This window comes from Selaginella moellendorffii, unplaced genomic scaffold (genome assembly GCF_000143415.4).
Source record: "Selaginella moellendorffii unplaced genomic scaffold, v1.0 SELMOscaffold_19, whole genome shotgun sequence".
NCBI lineage: Eukaryota > Viridiplantae > Streptophyta > Lycopodiopsida > Selaginellales > Selaginellaceae > Selaginella > Selaginella moellendorffii.
This window is the reverse complement of record NW_003314280.1, coordinates 1,828,688-1,843,315: the sequence shown is the minus strand read 5'-3', so window position 1 is coordinate 1,843,315 and position 14,628 is coordinate 1,828,688. Positions and strand designations below refer to the sequence as shown.

The window sequence follows — 14,628 nt, the reverse complement described above, 5'->3', positions numbered from 1 at the left end:
AACTCTAAATATGGCAAATAGATTACTGGAATCTCATACTTATACAAGCAATCAATGGTCTAAAATATGGTGATATTTTACAATCTAGATTAGCCAAGTTAATCTTGTTTGTATCTAATGAATATGAGCTAGCCAAGGGGTTAGTGCAGTTTGCTTAAGATCATACAACGTTTACAATGTTGGTTTGAAGCTTTAATGCTTGGTTGTTGTCAATATATTGAAAATTATATGTTAACAAGTTCTTTCGAATATTCTTTTGTTACTACTAAGTTAGTGGTTCCCTTTTTAAATCCCTCTTATTCATGTTATACCACCTAGACATGCCAAATAGTCAAACTCACCCCTATTTGCCCATGTGTCCACAAAATATCCCAAATTTGCCATATGGCCCACCTGGGTAAGTCCCTCCAAGAAACATGGAAGCAATTACAGTAAAATAGGCCAGGCAAATCCAAGGCTACTCAACTTGCTAATTGGTTGAGCTAGGAGCCCCAATTCTTTATTGCACTATATAGGAGGAATCCCATATAAGAGAGGATGATGTAGTACACTCAAAGGGGAGGGGATGGCTTAATTCAGTTCCACTAGCCAACCATATGGAAGTGGTAGGGCTTCAAAGTGCTAGGCAAAGCACAATTGCCCTTAATTGCCCCATTATCACACACCCTTGTAGGAAGAGATCAAAAATACTCTTTTATTCTTCATATTTACTCAAGGCCACTATGTTATTGCCAGTAGACCATGAGGCACTCTCTTTTGCTCAAGAAATCCACCCTCAAACTCTCTCAATCCTTTCAAGAACACTTTGAAGGTTTGACTCCTTAAGAACACTCTTAGATTCAAAATCACTATTTTAGGGCCATTGTGTTGCCATTAGTAAACTTTGGAATGTTCACACACAAGCTTAGGGCCACCAGTGCCACTAGCTAGCTATGAGATTAGAAAACACTCTCCATTTCTAATTCTATAAGAACATTACTAAACACAATTATAAACTTTTAAATGCTTCAAAAAAGGGGTGAAGCCTAGCCTAACCCTTTATACTGTCATCCTCCTCTTTTATTCCCAACCAAATCTCCTAAAACCATATTATAAATCTTTATTTGCACTTTGTCTCATAGTGAAGATTTTGGGCATCCAAATTGCAGTCCTCTTTTTACCCTAGTGCCACATGATGGATTAAAAGACTATTTCCAGAGTTTGGATAATACAAATTGTTAATATCACATATTTACTGTAGTATATTCACTACTACTTTCCATGACAAGAATCTAACCTCAAACATCTACTTATGGGATTTTATCAATATTTGCTATTGAGATTAGCATATGTAGATTAGGTTTTTAGATTGGTTAAGGGTTGGATTAGATTAGTTTCTAGAGCCTTTATAAAAGGAGGGTTTTAAGGATATTATATTTAGATTATTCAACATAAATTTATCTTTTCTTCTTCATTATTTAGTATTTTATTAGTAGTTTCATCATCTCCCCTTCTGTCTCTTAAAAGTTTGAACACTCTAATATCAATGACTTCTTTAGATCCTCTTCTTTAGCTTTAGTCAGACCTTGGAGCTCAAGTCACATGAAGTGTTAGAGCAATTTAATATGGCACTTCACCCACAACTCCAACAAATTAATCAACACCAATAGTGGCTTCTTGATTCAAAACTAAAAATTGGTATGTTAGTAAAGTTTGATGGCACATAGTTAAGTTCTATAGCTTCCTCAACCAACTTAAACCTTAAATTGCCATACAATTTGGCCAATATTCTACTCTGACTTTCTATATAGGCCTAATTAGATCTGTTTTTACTAAGATGCATTTTTCTAGTTCTTTGCCCTTTTTGAAAAGAGTGATTTTGTTTTTCAAGATTTTGATCTCTTTGTTTAGCACTTCACTAATATGTTCAGCAATATTAATCAAGAGCATTAATAAATTGCAACAATTACACCAAAATTCCGAATCTATATTTATCTATGCATCGGAGTTCTAGATGATTGCCATTGATATTTTGTAAGACGATACACCCCTTAAGGAATGGTCTTCATGATAATGTTAAAGAGCTCATGCTTTCTCATCCAAATCCAATATCTCTCATCATTACTATTGATTTATTGTTTGCTGTGACAATTGATGGTAAGAATGATAATTAGAGTGTCATCTTCAAATTTTGTTCCTCATCCAACAGCCCCACTAGCACATAAGCAAGACACAATTCTAATAGAGATTTGAGCCATGTATCAACAATGTCTTTTTAGAGGTTGAACAATGATGTCAGATCAAAAACCATCTTTACATGTATTATAGTAAACCATTTCCAAGAGTAATATCCCTATCTTCATACTCGCCCTCAAGCTTGTATAGTAGATGTATCATTTAAAACATCTAATCCATAGTGAATACTTTTGTTTGTGAATGCTCTACTCTCATGGTGAATAACTTTGTAATTAAAAGATATTTGATTAGACAAATCATTTCCTTTTCCTCATCTTGGCTCCATTCCTTCTTCACAAATCTTGAAATCTTTCCATATCACTACTCACTTTAATTCCATTAAGTCCAACTTTTCTTTTTAAGTTAAGGTGACAACAATATTAATATATACTTCATCAACCAAGAGTTTACACTTTCTTATGACATTTTCATTTGACTAACACAATATCTAAAACTTAGGGCATAAAGGATATTTTGTGAATTGGAATATTAAAGAATCTTCTCACATTCAGCTGGATCACTCAGCTGGAGACACGAGATACCAACAAGCATGGAACCTTCTGGATGAGCAAACTTACGAGACAATGCATCTGACATGTATTGGTGGCCCATGAATGATACTTAATGGAGAAATCCAAATGCCTAGAGTTCCTTCACCCACTGCATTTGTTTCTTGTTGAGATGCGGTTGTGTCAGCAGAAAACGTATACTAACATGCTCTGTGCACAGGCAAAAATGCCGAAAGGCAAAATAGTGCTTCCACCTGCAAATCACGTGCACCATTTCCTGTTCGTACACTGGGGCCTGAGATTCCACCTTAGTGAATCTTCTACTCTCAAATGCCACAATCCCATGCTATTGAAGAAGAAGTCCTCCTACCCAAACTCCGATGCATAGCAAAATCTGGCAGAACCAACATAGGGGCCACCATTAGAGTCTTCTTGAGAGCAAGAAATGCTTCCTATGCTGCATTGAATGTTGAGACTTGCTACAACTAAGGCATAGTGTTGGTAATTTGCGAAGCCTAGAAATGCATGTAGCTGCTTCATAGACTGAGGTATTGGCTAGTCCCCACTACTTCAATCTTCCTCTGATTGACAAGCATCTTTCCTTTCACCACCCTGAACCCCAAGTATTCCACCTCAACAGCACCAAAAGAACACTTGGCCAACTTCACCACCATACCTACCTCCTCCAAGGCCTGGAGAACCAACTCTACATGCTACAAGTGCTCAGACCAGGAACAGCTGTAGATCAAAATGTTGTCAAAGAAGACCACCACAAACTCGAACAGGAACCTCCCAAGAACTTTGTTCATCGTTGCTTGAAATGTTGCTGGAGCGTTAGCGAGACCAAAAGGCATCACTTTGAACTAAAAAAGGCTGTGATATAAACGGAAAGCTGTTTTGTGATTATCTGATTCCACCACTTTGATCTGGTAGTAACCAGAGCATAAGTGGAGCTTCATAAAGAACCAAGCTCCTCCCAATTTGTCCATGAGTTCCTCCACATGAGGGATTGGAAACCTGTTCTTGACTATGATCCTGTTCAAAGCACGATAATCCACACACAGCTGCCACTAACCAGCAAAATTGGCAGCTGGAACTTGGCTCGATGAGGCCCTGATCCAAAAGCTCAGTGACCATCTTAAAAACCTCCTGTCTTTCATCTCTAGAAAGCCGAAGGAATGGATGAGACATCGGGATAACATCCCTTTCGAATGGAATGCTCCACTCCAGTCCGAGCTGAAACTTCTAAGGATACCTGATGGTGGACGATCAAAAGATGATGGAGTAGGACATCCCGAACATCACCCTCGATCTGGAGGTGCAAGATATCTTGGTGAATCAACTCCAACTCCTTATCAGCCTCACAAACTAAAGTTGTCTTGTCCGATGCTACCAAAATTGTACTGCATTCTCCACCCCTGTGTGCCCCCAACGACACAACTCATCGCTAGAAGAAGGTAACATGAAGACCTCTGCACCCTTCCCCAACAGACTGTAACAGTGCGCAAATGACAAGGAAGACGCAGCTCTAGGTTGTGAAAGGCAAAACTAAGTCACCCGGTGTTTGCCATCTCAAAATGACAATTGTTGCTCCTGAAAGTTGACAGTGGTGTCCCCCATACAACAAAGTTGAAACACAGCGAAGATGGTCTTTTTCCACGGCTATTCACGAATGTTTGCTAACACCCAAATCCACAAAGCCAAAAGCCACCAAACCAAAAGCCACCAGACCATTCACTGGTCCTTGAAATGGAGGCATTGAGGGCCTAACTTTCCCAGGTACACTGAACAAGAAATCAAAGCTCACATTGCCCCATCCTCCACTGCATCTGAACTGATACCCCTATGCTCTTGGGAAGATAAATCTTTCCAAGGCCAGCGGTCCTTATCTCCCGATGAAGTAGTGCTAGCAGAAGTCGTCACTGTCTGAGCACTAGAAACTGCCTTTGTCTGCACCATATCGCCATAGAAGATGGTAGAGCAGGTACATACTGCTAGGCCAAAATCTCATTAGAAACCCCCACCACTTCGTAACGAGCCCACAACTAAGTGGTGTTGAAGGTTTGATGAGTTTGGTGCTGCCAGTCATAATATAGGTCATAGAGTTTGTTCTTGAATTGTCATCTTCATCGTCTTGAATTGCTCTTAGTTTGGAAAGATTCTCACTCTCTTCAAGTTGTGGAAAAAGCGAGATCTTTGAAGAAGATGGAAGCAAAAGGAACCTTGTCCACGTTCTTCGTGTCCCCCCAAACAAAGCATCACTCCAGCTTACACAGCCAATCTTGGAGCTTGAGATGATCGTTCTCTCCATCATATTCTGGAATGTTCAGCTTCTCACAATCTTGCCAGTGGGAACCTGATGTCTGTCCCGATGCTTCCAACCCTCGTAGGCCACTCGAACATCAGCACCCCCTTGGTCTCAGAATCTGGTGCTGGAGTTTTCATCTTATCCAACAGATCAGCCTCTGGGCTCGAATCTTGGAACCAATCTTCATCACTGAAACAATGGATGACCTTTTGGATCACCGGATAGACAACATTGAAATAGATGTTATAATGAGTCTTAAGTTTCTATCCATTTCATCCTTTAGCTCGAGATTCTAACCACTCCAAGCAATCTGCCAAAGATTGCTGCTGGTCATGGATCTCCTCAATCTTGGACGACTGAAAGGCCCAAGAATGCTCCAAAAGAGATAAAGAACGTTGGATCTGTTGTAGCCTCTCTTGATCTTGCTGATGGTTTTTCACATACCTCTACATGAAGGATTGCAACACTTCTTGCAAAGGTGAAGATGGTGACTCTATTGCATCTAGAACACTTGCCTCTTTGTCCTCACTTGGTGAGGACTTCAGCTCAACCTTCTTCCCTTTCAGCCAAGGCATCTTCTAGTGTCATCACTTAGATCTCGCTCATGCCCATGCAGCCAAGCCACCTAATTGCAACAGAAATAGCAAATAGAGACACCATTTATCTATACTAAATAATTATTCTCTAATCAAATCTTAATGAGGCAAGTGCCAAATATCCTTAGGTTTTTTTTGGCAAAATCTTAGACTAAATTCCACTTTGGATCAAAATATGTAAATGCAAGTTAGGCATTTAAAGTCTTTATGATAAAAATCCATTTAATTAAATTCATGAAATAGATAGAGAGAAAAAGAATAAAATGCTTAATTTTCTTTATAATACTAGACTATACAACTCTCTAAAAAATTATATTTTAGCTAAATTATAATTTCATAGTTCTTTAACCTTTATGAAAAAAAGTTTTTTGATTTATATTATGATGGATTTAGAAACTATCAAGTTTCCAAAATATAAAAAATATTTTTCTAATGATATTTTATTATTTTATTTAAATAATTACTAAATAAAAATATGCATAAATGATTACAATCTAGATGATAATTTAGTGTTGAGTAAATGGCATCCTATTTAATAGTCTTAACCATGTCTTAAAATTTATTAAACTTTATATATACAATACTCTTAGAATCTAAAATATTAAATCTTTTTTTTATACTAGAAAAATATTTGATAATGTTACTCCTTTAACTAGCTTTTTTCTATTTCATTTTTATTTTGCTAGAAATTTTGTAGATGTATACAAAAATTATTAAGATATTAGTTTTACTGAGTCAACATTAAAAATAAAGCTAGGCAACTTCTAATTTTTCTTAATAATATATTTTTTTTATAGTTTTATTTATAAATGAAATATCAGATTACTATTAACAATCTAATTTATAACACAAAAGAAAGAGGAAAAATGCAATACTAACACTTCACTCATAAATGATAAGCTTGATAGAATAATGTATGTTATTTTTAAAATGGAAATACAAAAGAAAACAAGCTATCTAGCTGCAATAAATTTCACAGGGCTGTGCAAGTGACTTGTTCCATAGAGCTTTGAAAAAAATCTATGCAAATAATTTTTGTGACTTTCCATTTAATATTATTAAGTAGCATTGAATTTTAAACTCAAATAAAACTTCATATTATTTTTAATTTCCACATCTATTTTCCCAGTGTTTATAGTTTATAGACTTAAACACTTCCTAGTATACTCTAGTTTATTCTACTATCTAATGTTAATAAAATTATAAACATTTCAGATAGATTTGATAAATAATACTAAATAGGAATAGCAAGTAGGTAACAACATGTATTGTTTTAATAAACAGCTCGTTTCACTTTTCAGTGTCAAAATGTGTTTCCTGTTGCGCATGCTAGAACGACGCTAATGGTCACTACACCAATAAGAATCGTGCAATGGGAGTAGAGAGCTAGTGCTCATTGTGGTATTGCCAGGTGGTGTTGTTCGAGCCCAAATCTTTAAGATCTCAACAGAAGCAAAAGAATGATCTAGGGGGTGATACTTTTTGTGGACGGACAGATGGACGAAGAAAAGCTGGGAGGTGCCAGTGGCATGAGGGATGCTACTGACTTTCAAACCTTGCTCTTCGTTTAAGCACATATAAATCGAAGCATCATCAAGCATTATAGAAGTGCTGTGATTGATGGCAGCCTCAATTTCGGAGGCTGCCATCAAGCTACCACCACTCAGGCTGCCCGCGCCCCCTTCTCTCTCTCTCTCTCTCTCTCTCTCTCTCTCTGTGTTCCAGAACAGAGCAATTGTAGTGGTGGCAGGGTGTCATTTCCTTGAATAGCTTTCCCAATCTCTCTCTCGTCTTGAAAATCTCCTGCGGCCAACATTAAAAAAAGAGATAGAGGAAGAAGCAGAACCGGCCCCATAAACTTTCGCCCGTTGTGCTGATGCTCCTCGTTCCTCGTTTCAAACTTTCAGGTGTACCCTGTCTCTTTGCCTTTGGACTAGCTTTAACGATGACAAGGTGATTAAATTATGGAAGAGTGTCCAAAGCTTTACCTCTTCTCTCTTTTTTTCTTCGATTTTCCTTGACTTGTTTCTCTTCTTTCCCGTGCCGGCTCCTTTCTTACAGTCGCCATTCTTTGCAATCTCTTACTTGCGAAGATAGAGCAGCAGCGAAGATAGAGCCTGGACATTGCGTCCCGAATTCCCGATCTGGATAGAGCAGAGCAGGCAGAGGAAGCAGAGCAAAACGATCGATTCCCAGGATTAGATCCTTACGTCCTGTGAGTACCTCCTAGCTAGAAGGGAAAGGCTTGGAAGCAGAGAAAGAAAATAAGTAGCTCAATCATAGAACAGGAAGAACACAAGAACACCCAAGACTTGATATGCCCATCGCCACTGCAAGGAGGAGGAGAAGAAGGAAATGCATCAGCAGCAGCAGCAGCAGCAGCAATGCTCGCCCAGGACAATCTCCCTCTCGCTGCTGCTGCTGCTGCTGCTGCTACTCGTCAATCCCAACCCCACAAAGTCACAGCTCCCGGGGACCTGGCAGCTCCTCGTCCCAAACGCCGGCATCGCCTCCATGCACACCGCCGTGACCCACTACGGCACCGTCCTCCTCCTCGACCGCACCGACATCGGCGCCTCCAAGATCAGCCTCACGGACAACCGCTGCCGCCGCGACTCCGCGGACAAGTCCCTCCAGACCGACTGCTCCGCCCACTCGGTCATCATCGACGTCGCCACCGCCGCCGTCCGCCCGCTCACCATCCTCACCGACACCTGGTGCTCCTCCGCGCAGTTCACCGCCAACGGCACGCTCCTCCACACCGGCGGCGACTTCGACGGCAACCGCAAGCTCCGCTACTTCGTGCCGTGCCCCGAGCCGGGCGCCTGCGACTGGGTGGAATCCAGCGACCAGTCCCTCAAGGCAGGACGCTGGTACGCCACGAACCAGCTCCTCCCGGATGGTCGCACCATCGTCGTCGGCGGCCGCGACAGCTTCACGCTCGAGTTCGTGCCTCCGTCACCCGGTGACGAGCTCGTCACCTTCCCGTTCCTGAGCTCCACCCGCGACATGCAGATGGACAACCTCTACCCCTACGTCCATCTCCTCCCCGACGGCAACCTCTTCGTCTTCGCCAACCGCGACTCCATCCTCTACGACTACAAGCGCAACGCGGTGCTACGTAAGTTCCCGGCCATCCCCGGCGGCCCCCGGAACTACCCCTCTGGCGGCTCCTCCGTGCTGCTCCCCCTCTCCGCCGCCGACGGTTTCACCGCGGTGGAAGTTCTCATCTGCGGCGGTTCCCAGTTTGGAGCGTTTCTCAACCCCGAGGCGAAGATCCCTGCGCTGGACACCTGCGGCCGGCTCGCGGTATCGGACCCGTCACCCCGCTGGAAGATGGAGACCATGCCTTTCAAGCGAAACATGGGAGACATGGTGTTACTCCCCTCCCGGGACGTGCTCATCATCAACGGAGCTCAAGCCGGCTCCCAAGGCTTCGGCCTGTCCGATATCCCCTGCTTAAACCCCGTGCTCTACAAGCCCGCTGGTCCCGACGGCCTGAGATTCATGGTCCTGAACCCGAGTTCCATCCCCAGGATGTACCACTCCACCGCCAACCTCTTGCCGGACGCTCGGGTGCTCATCGCTGGGAGCAACACTCACTACTACTACACTTTCACCGGGTCTTTCCCGACCGAGTTGCGCGTGGAGACCTTCTCTCCGGAGTACCTGAGCGAAGGCTTGGCGAGCTTGAGACCGACCATCATCGGCTCCCCGGTTGTGCTCTTCTACGGGCTTGAGTTTACCGTGACTGTGACTGTACCGCTGCCTGTGACCGGGACGCTGGAGGTTAGCCTCGTCAGTGCTCCCTTTACCACACACTCGTACTCGCAGGGCCAGCGGCTGGTGCATTTGACCTCCACGACCCCGGTCTCGATTGGAGATAGGACCTACACCATAACCGGGACGGGGCCTCCCACCGGGAACTTGGCTCCGCAGGCGTACTATATGTTGTTTGTTGTCAACCAGGGGATCCCGAGCACTGCAGTGTGGGTACAAGTCAGGGAATGATCGAACGAGAAAGGAAGCGAGAAAGGAGACTTTAAAGGACATTCTTTTTTGCCTGTGGAAATAAAATAATAAAAACACTCACATCACATACTTTGTTGAGCAACCATTTCGCTGTCAGAGTGTTCTTTGCAAGGTGCGTGCTTCTTGTGATCAGATCAAGCTTTTCTTAGTGCTTGCAAAACTTTCTCCAGTGTGAGAGCCCAGTGAGTCCAGTGAGTGCCTCCCTGCCAGAAAAATGCATAGAAAAACATTAGATATGCGTGAAGAAAACGCTACCTGTAAAACAGATTACCTGGCAAAAGACGATGAAAGGCTCCCTCAAAGGACCATCACAGGAGAGCTCACTCGTGCTTCCATCTATGAAAGTTCCATCAGCAAATACAACCTGGAAAGTAGAATGAAGCGCTTCAAACAAAGGATTCTCTCCCTTTTTAACTTTACGCTACCTCGGACTCATAGCCAGGGGTCACGCCAGCCGTGGGTTTAATATATGCTCCAACCGGGCAGCATTGCTGAACAGCGGCACAAAATGCTAGTAGCCGTTCTCGGCTTCCCAGTTCTACAGCCTGGAAAATCACTTCCATCAGCGAAAGGAACAAAAAAAAAAAAATCAAATTATCAATCTAGAGCCACCAACCTGTATCGTGTCGTAGCGTTTGGCACGTTGTGACGGCCTGACTTTGTAGCCTTCTTTAGCTAGAACTTCAGCTACAAGCAGTGTACCCTGCCACAAATAGAACGTACATATATCTGAGAGAAAAAAAACGGAAAACGAGAGTTTTCTACCTTGATGGCTTCCCCGACCATTTGAGGTGCTAGGAAGAGTCCTTGCACCAGCAAACGCATGATATCACCAGAAGCCGACCCGGCATCAATTCCAATGCCTGGAGCAGAGAGCCGAGCAGCAGCCGCTGCAACAAGCTCGGCCTTTCCAACGACGTATCCTCCACAAGGAGCGATTGTACCACCGGGATTTTTTATCAAGCTTCCAGCGACGATATCAGCTCCCTAGAACAAAACAAAACGAAGCGCTGGCATTCCGAAAGGTAGTAAGAAACAACCATACCACGGCAGTAGGCTCTACGGTCTCTACGAACTCTCCATAGCAGTTGTCAACCATTACCACGCAGCTTGGATTTTGGTCCTGGTTGAATGAAAATTAGGAAGCCGGGAATTACAAACTCGGAGCTACCTTGATGAGAGTGACTGCGGCTTGAATGTCAGATATTGACAAGGTCTCTCGCCACGAGTAGCCGCAGGATCTTTGGATGAAGGCACATTGTGTCTTCTTTGTTACAGATGTTGCCAACGCAGTTTTGTCAAGACAACCTTTAGCAGTAACCTGTGAACACAGTTTTCATGTTTCATGGTTGTAAAAAAGGAAGAACAAAACTAGGAAGAAGTAGAAAGTTTACTGGCACTTCGCGGTAGCTGATCCCAAATTCTTTGAGCGATCCATGGCCTTTTGATCCTCGCAAGCCAATAACTTCCTCGAGTGTATCATAAGGCGCTCCTGCCACGGATAACAGCTGATGAGAAAAGTTAAATGCCGAGGAAGAAACACAAGAACAAAAAGACATAAATGCTGGATACCTCGTCACCCGGCCGGAGAACAGCATAAAGAGCTGAAGCGATCGCGTGAGTTCCTGAGAAAAACTGTGAAAAACACACACACACCCACCCATTGAAAGAGTTCGAAAGCAGTGAAAGCTATAAAGATCAAGCACCTGTGGCCTCACGATCGCTGCTTCAGCGCGGAAGATCTCGGCAAAAGCCTTATCAAACGCCTCTCTGCCACCAGCGTCATTGTGGCCATAGCCGGTAGAGCCACTGAAGTGCTGCGCGCTCCACCAAAATCTATCTAAGCTCCTTGCAAAGAAAACGAGCAAACCACTTACTTGCGACCCAATGCGCGCGTTTGCATAGGCCCCGAGGACGCGCCTCATGTTGGAAGCCACAAGGCAATCCACTCGCGAGAAATGGGACGATAGCTCCTCGACGGCATCGCAAACCTGGCCAAAATCGAGTCGATATGCTCGAGCGCTCTCGAATCTGGGGCGATTACCTCTGGACAGAATGGATGCGAGAGCACAGAGGAGAGCACAGCATTACTCATGGCCAAATACTAGTTTCTAAGGGTTCTAGGGTTCTAGTCTAAGCATCATTTAGACACTTAATTATATTTAAACGCAGATTAAGCTAACTAGGAAATGGAAGAAGAAGAACCGCTAATTTTAGTTATGCGGTTGTCCGGCTGGGTTGAAATGGGGGTTTGTCACTGTAGAGGGTGTTAGTTAGTTGCAATGGAGTCGGCGGCGGCCATGGAGGAGGCCCTGTCCTCCTCGGCGGCGATGGCGGCGGCGCCGCCCAGCGATGGCGCAGCAGCACCCATCCCAGCGGCCGCCCCACAATCCCAGCTGGTAATGGATCAGAATCCCAGCGCTCCAGCTCCGAGCGTGGACAGGATCAAGGGGCCGTGGTCGCCCGAGGAGGACGCGGTGCTGAGCCGCCTGGTGGAGAAATTTGGGGCGCGGAATTGGAGCTCCATCGCGCGCGGCATTCCGGGCCGGTCGGGAAAATCGTGCCGCCTGCGCTGGTGCAATCAGCTCAATCCTGTTGTCAAGAGAAAACCCTTCACTGGTGAGTAGTTCGTTGTCTTGCTCCCCCTCCCAAGAACCCTAAAGTCTTTGCGTGTCCCTCCGCTAAACTAACTGGCGCGCTGCTAAATGTAGAGGAGGAGGATCGCGCCATTGTCAAGGCACACGCTATCCATGGCAACAAGTGGGCGTCCATTGCCAGAATGCTGCCCGGGAGGACGGACAACGCCATAAAAAACCACTGGAACTCGACTCTACGTCGAAAGTACGCGCTCGAGGAGCTGGGGCGGCGTCCCACCACCATCTACGACGCGAGATCATCCAAACTCACCACTGCTGATTCCGCCGCGGCGCTCGACAAGATCAAGGCCAGCTGCAAGGTGATCACCACCGCCGCCTCGTCGCTGGCTCTGGACGTAACTCCGGCAAACCGAGCGGCGAGATCATCGGTGTCGGTGGCTCCAGCGCCGCCACCTCCGCCGCCACCTCCCGCAGCAGCAGTGAAGAAACCGATCGTTTACAAGGTGGTGAACCCCGAGTCGCGAGAGCGAGGAGGAGGAGGAGGGATCACTTCCAGCGCCAATGCTGCCACCTCCTCGGCTATGGAAAGTCTGGAAAGCATGCAAACCGGAGTTGCTGCGGCGTTCCAGGGACCCCCATCGGTCTTGAAGCCGGTTCCTCGCTCCGCCAGCGCCTTCAGCTGCTACAAAGCGGTGGATCCGACTGGATTCAACTCGAGCTCTAACGCAAACTTTACCAGAGGCGAGTTTCCTCACGGTGGACTCTCTTACAACATTTCGCGTTTTGCCAGCCCGTTGTGGGGACTTACCGGACCCGAGGTGCCGACGCAGTGTGGTCGGGGGTGCTGTCCGCAGCCTCCCGGCGAGAAGAGGCTCCCTCCTCCAAAGTCGCCGAGCTTTCTAGGCCCGGATTACTTTGACACGGTGGACGATCATACGTTTCTAAGCGACGAGGCCGACGACAAAGAGAACAAGGTGGTGGACGTTGGCGGCTCAAAGTCCGACGCGCTCGCCATCGCCATCAACACAGCGGTTAGAAAACTCATGCTGCCAGTTTTCCAAGCGCAGTGTAGGCCACCCTGAAGATTTGCCAGAGTTTTTTCTTTCCTTTCTGGAGTTCTATCTTTTTCTTCTTTCAGTCTGCTGCTTCTTCTCCCTCCATTATTTATGATCTCCGGTTTTTTCATACAGAGATTTCCAGGCAATACTGTATTGCTCGCAAACATTAAAGCTGTGGGTGAGCGCTGCAGCCTTGCTTCCTAGTGGTGGCAGCAAAATGTAATCTTTGCTTCTTCCTCTTCTTTAGAGAATTTTTTTTTTAATTGGTCTGCTCTGCTCAGTCTCTCAGGCTTATTGAGATCGGGTGTCCGACTGTTCAATCGCCTAGCAAGGAAAAAATTATAGTTTCTCTCATCTAGGCTGTTAATTCGCGATCCCCAGGCATCATGTTCTACAGATAGATCTGCGCGGCGAACTTTCAAAACAACAAGAAAAATTCAGCGTTTGACGAAAGGTGTTGTAAGTGCGTTGAACGTTGACCGACGAACGTTGACGGTATATAACAGCTTCACGAAACAAATCAACCGATTGCCGGTGGTAAAAAGTGAAGATGGCAGCGGGTCAAAAAGCGAGGCTAACCAGCTTTACTCGTCCACTCCGTACATATAGCTCAACGATGAGAAACCCTCACGCCTGACACCACATTCAAGGCCAGGCAAAATATCATATACTGGAAAAAGGTGGCGGGACATTTATATATGCAAACAAAACTTTTGCATGGTGGTGGGGTATATGAAAAGGTGGTACCACCTTTAGCACCTTTTAACGACTCGCATGGTACTAGTGTTTGCTTGCCCAGTTCTTCGCGGGGTTTCGAGCCAGGACAGGGCAGCAGATCTTTGTGATGTTGCCCTAGAGATAATCTAAACAAGGCACCACCTCTTGATTGTGTAGCGTACTATTAGTCGGTCCGCGGATATTCCACGCGATGCCGCCTTGGGGGCATCCATCATGCCGGCCACCGAGGCGAGATTGTCACGCTGCGCATGATTCAATTAGCTTTGGGTGGTTTCTGTTTTGGAAATTTGGAAGTTATTATTTCTCTGTTTCTTGCTTCCAATGGGGTTTTGATTTTTGATTTTTGACTTTTTAAATTTTCTTCTTCTTCTTTGCTCTACCTCTCCAGTGCCAAGAATGTATGATGCATTCCACTTGTGACACTCAATTGTGGCTCCAGGGAGATCTAAACCCTTGAGGTGCCAGACTTGTCGAAGCAGCGACTATCATTTGGCCAACTCCGGGCGAGCAGCAATAGTAGCGGGCATTTGGGCAATTGGGCACACCGCCCCATTTTACACGCAAACATCATGCCTC

General features: G+C 45.1%; 3 protein-coding genes across 3 annotated transcripts; 2 read left to right on the top strand and 1 right to left on the bottom strand.

Moving 5' to 3' along the window:
- The first annotated feature begins 7,639 nt into the window (after positions 1 to 7,639).
- On the top strand, positions 7,640 to 9,755 carry LOC9650874 (aldehyde oxidase GLOX). The gene has a single exon (XM_002972539.2). It carries the CDS (start codon positions 7,983 to 7,985, stop codon positions 9,636 to 9,638), a length of 1,656 nt encoding a protein of 551 aa, XP_002972585.1. The 5' UTR covers positions 7,640 to 7,982; the 3' UTR covers positions 9,639 to 9,755.
- On the bottom strand, positions 9,666 to 11,754 carry LOC9651559 (uncharacterized protein YnbB). Its single transcript, XM_002972319.2, has 12 exons — positions 11,704 to 11,754; positions 11,537 to 11,650; positions 11,366 to 11,476; positions 11,232 to 11,294; positions 11,054 to 11,167; positions 10,831 to 10,980; positions 10,705 to 10,782; positions 10,425 to 10,646; positions 10,276 to 10,362; positions 10,085 to 10,204; positions 9,931 to 10,023; positions 9,666 to 9,862 (listed from the first exon to the last, which is right to left on the bottom strand). The coding sequence occupies exons 1-12, from the start codon at positions 11,752 to 11,754 to the stop codon at positions 9,794 to 9,796; spliced, it is 1,272 nt and encodes a 423-aa protein (XP_002972365.1). The 3' UTR covers positions 9,666 to 9,793.
- Positions 11,755 to 11,856: 102 nt separating this feature from the next.
- On the top strand, positions 11,857 to 13,668 carry LOC9651558 (transcription factor MYB1). The gene is made up of 2 exons (XM_002972538.2): positions 11,857 to 12,278; positions 12,371 to 13,668. Exons 1-2 carry the CDS (start codon positions 11,942 to 11,944, stop codon positions 13,336 to 13,338), a joined length of 1,305 nt encoding a protein of 434 aa, XP_002972584.2. The 5' UTR covers positions 11,857 to 11,941; the 3' UTR covers positions 13,339 to 13,668.
- Positions 13,669 to 14,628: the final 960 nt, after the last annotated feature.

What these genes read in the sequence shown, in the direction of transcription:
- LOC9650874 (XM_002972539.2), top strand. Translation starts at nt 7,983, where the DNA reads ATGCATCAGCAGCAGCAGCAGCAGCAGCAATGCTCGCCCAGGACAATC.
- LOC9651559 (XM_002972319.2), bottom strand. Translation starts at nt 11,754, where the DNA reads ATGAGTAATGCTGTGCTCTCCTCTGTGCTCTCGCATCCATTCTGTCCA. An exon ending in ACGCGCGCATTGGGTCGCAA is followed by an intron (nt 11,477 to 11,536) that starts GTAAGTGGTTTG and finishes TGGAGCGCGCAG; the next exon opens with CACTTCAGTGGCTCTACCGG. An exon ending in TTCTCCGGCCGGGTGACGAG is followed by an intron (nt 11,168 to 11,231) that starts GTATCCAGCATT and finishes TTTTCTCATCAG; the next exon opens with CTGTTATCCGTGGCAGGAGC.
- LOC9651558 (XM_002972538.2), top strand. Translation starts at nt 11,942, where the DNA reads ATGGAGTCGGCGGCGGCCATGGAGGAGGCCCTGTCCTCCTCGGCGGCG. An exon ending in CAAGAGAAAACCCTTCACTG is followed by an intron (nt 12,279 to 12,370) that starts GTGAGTAGTTCG and finishes TGCTAAATGTAG; the next exon opens with AGGAGGAGGATCGCGCCATT.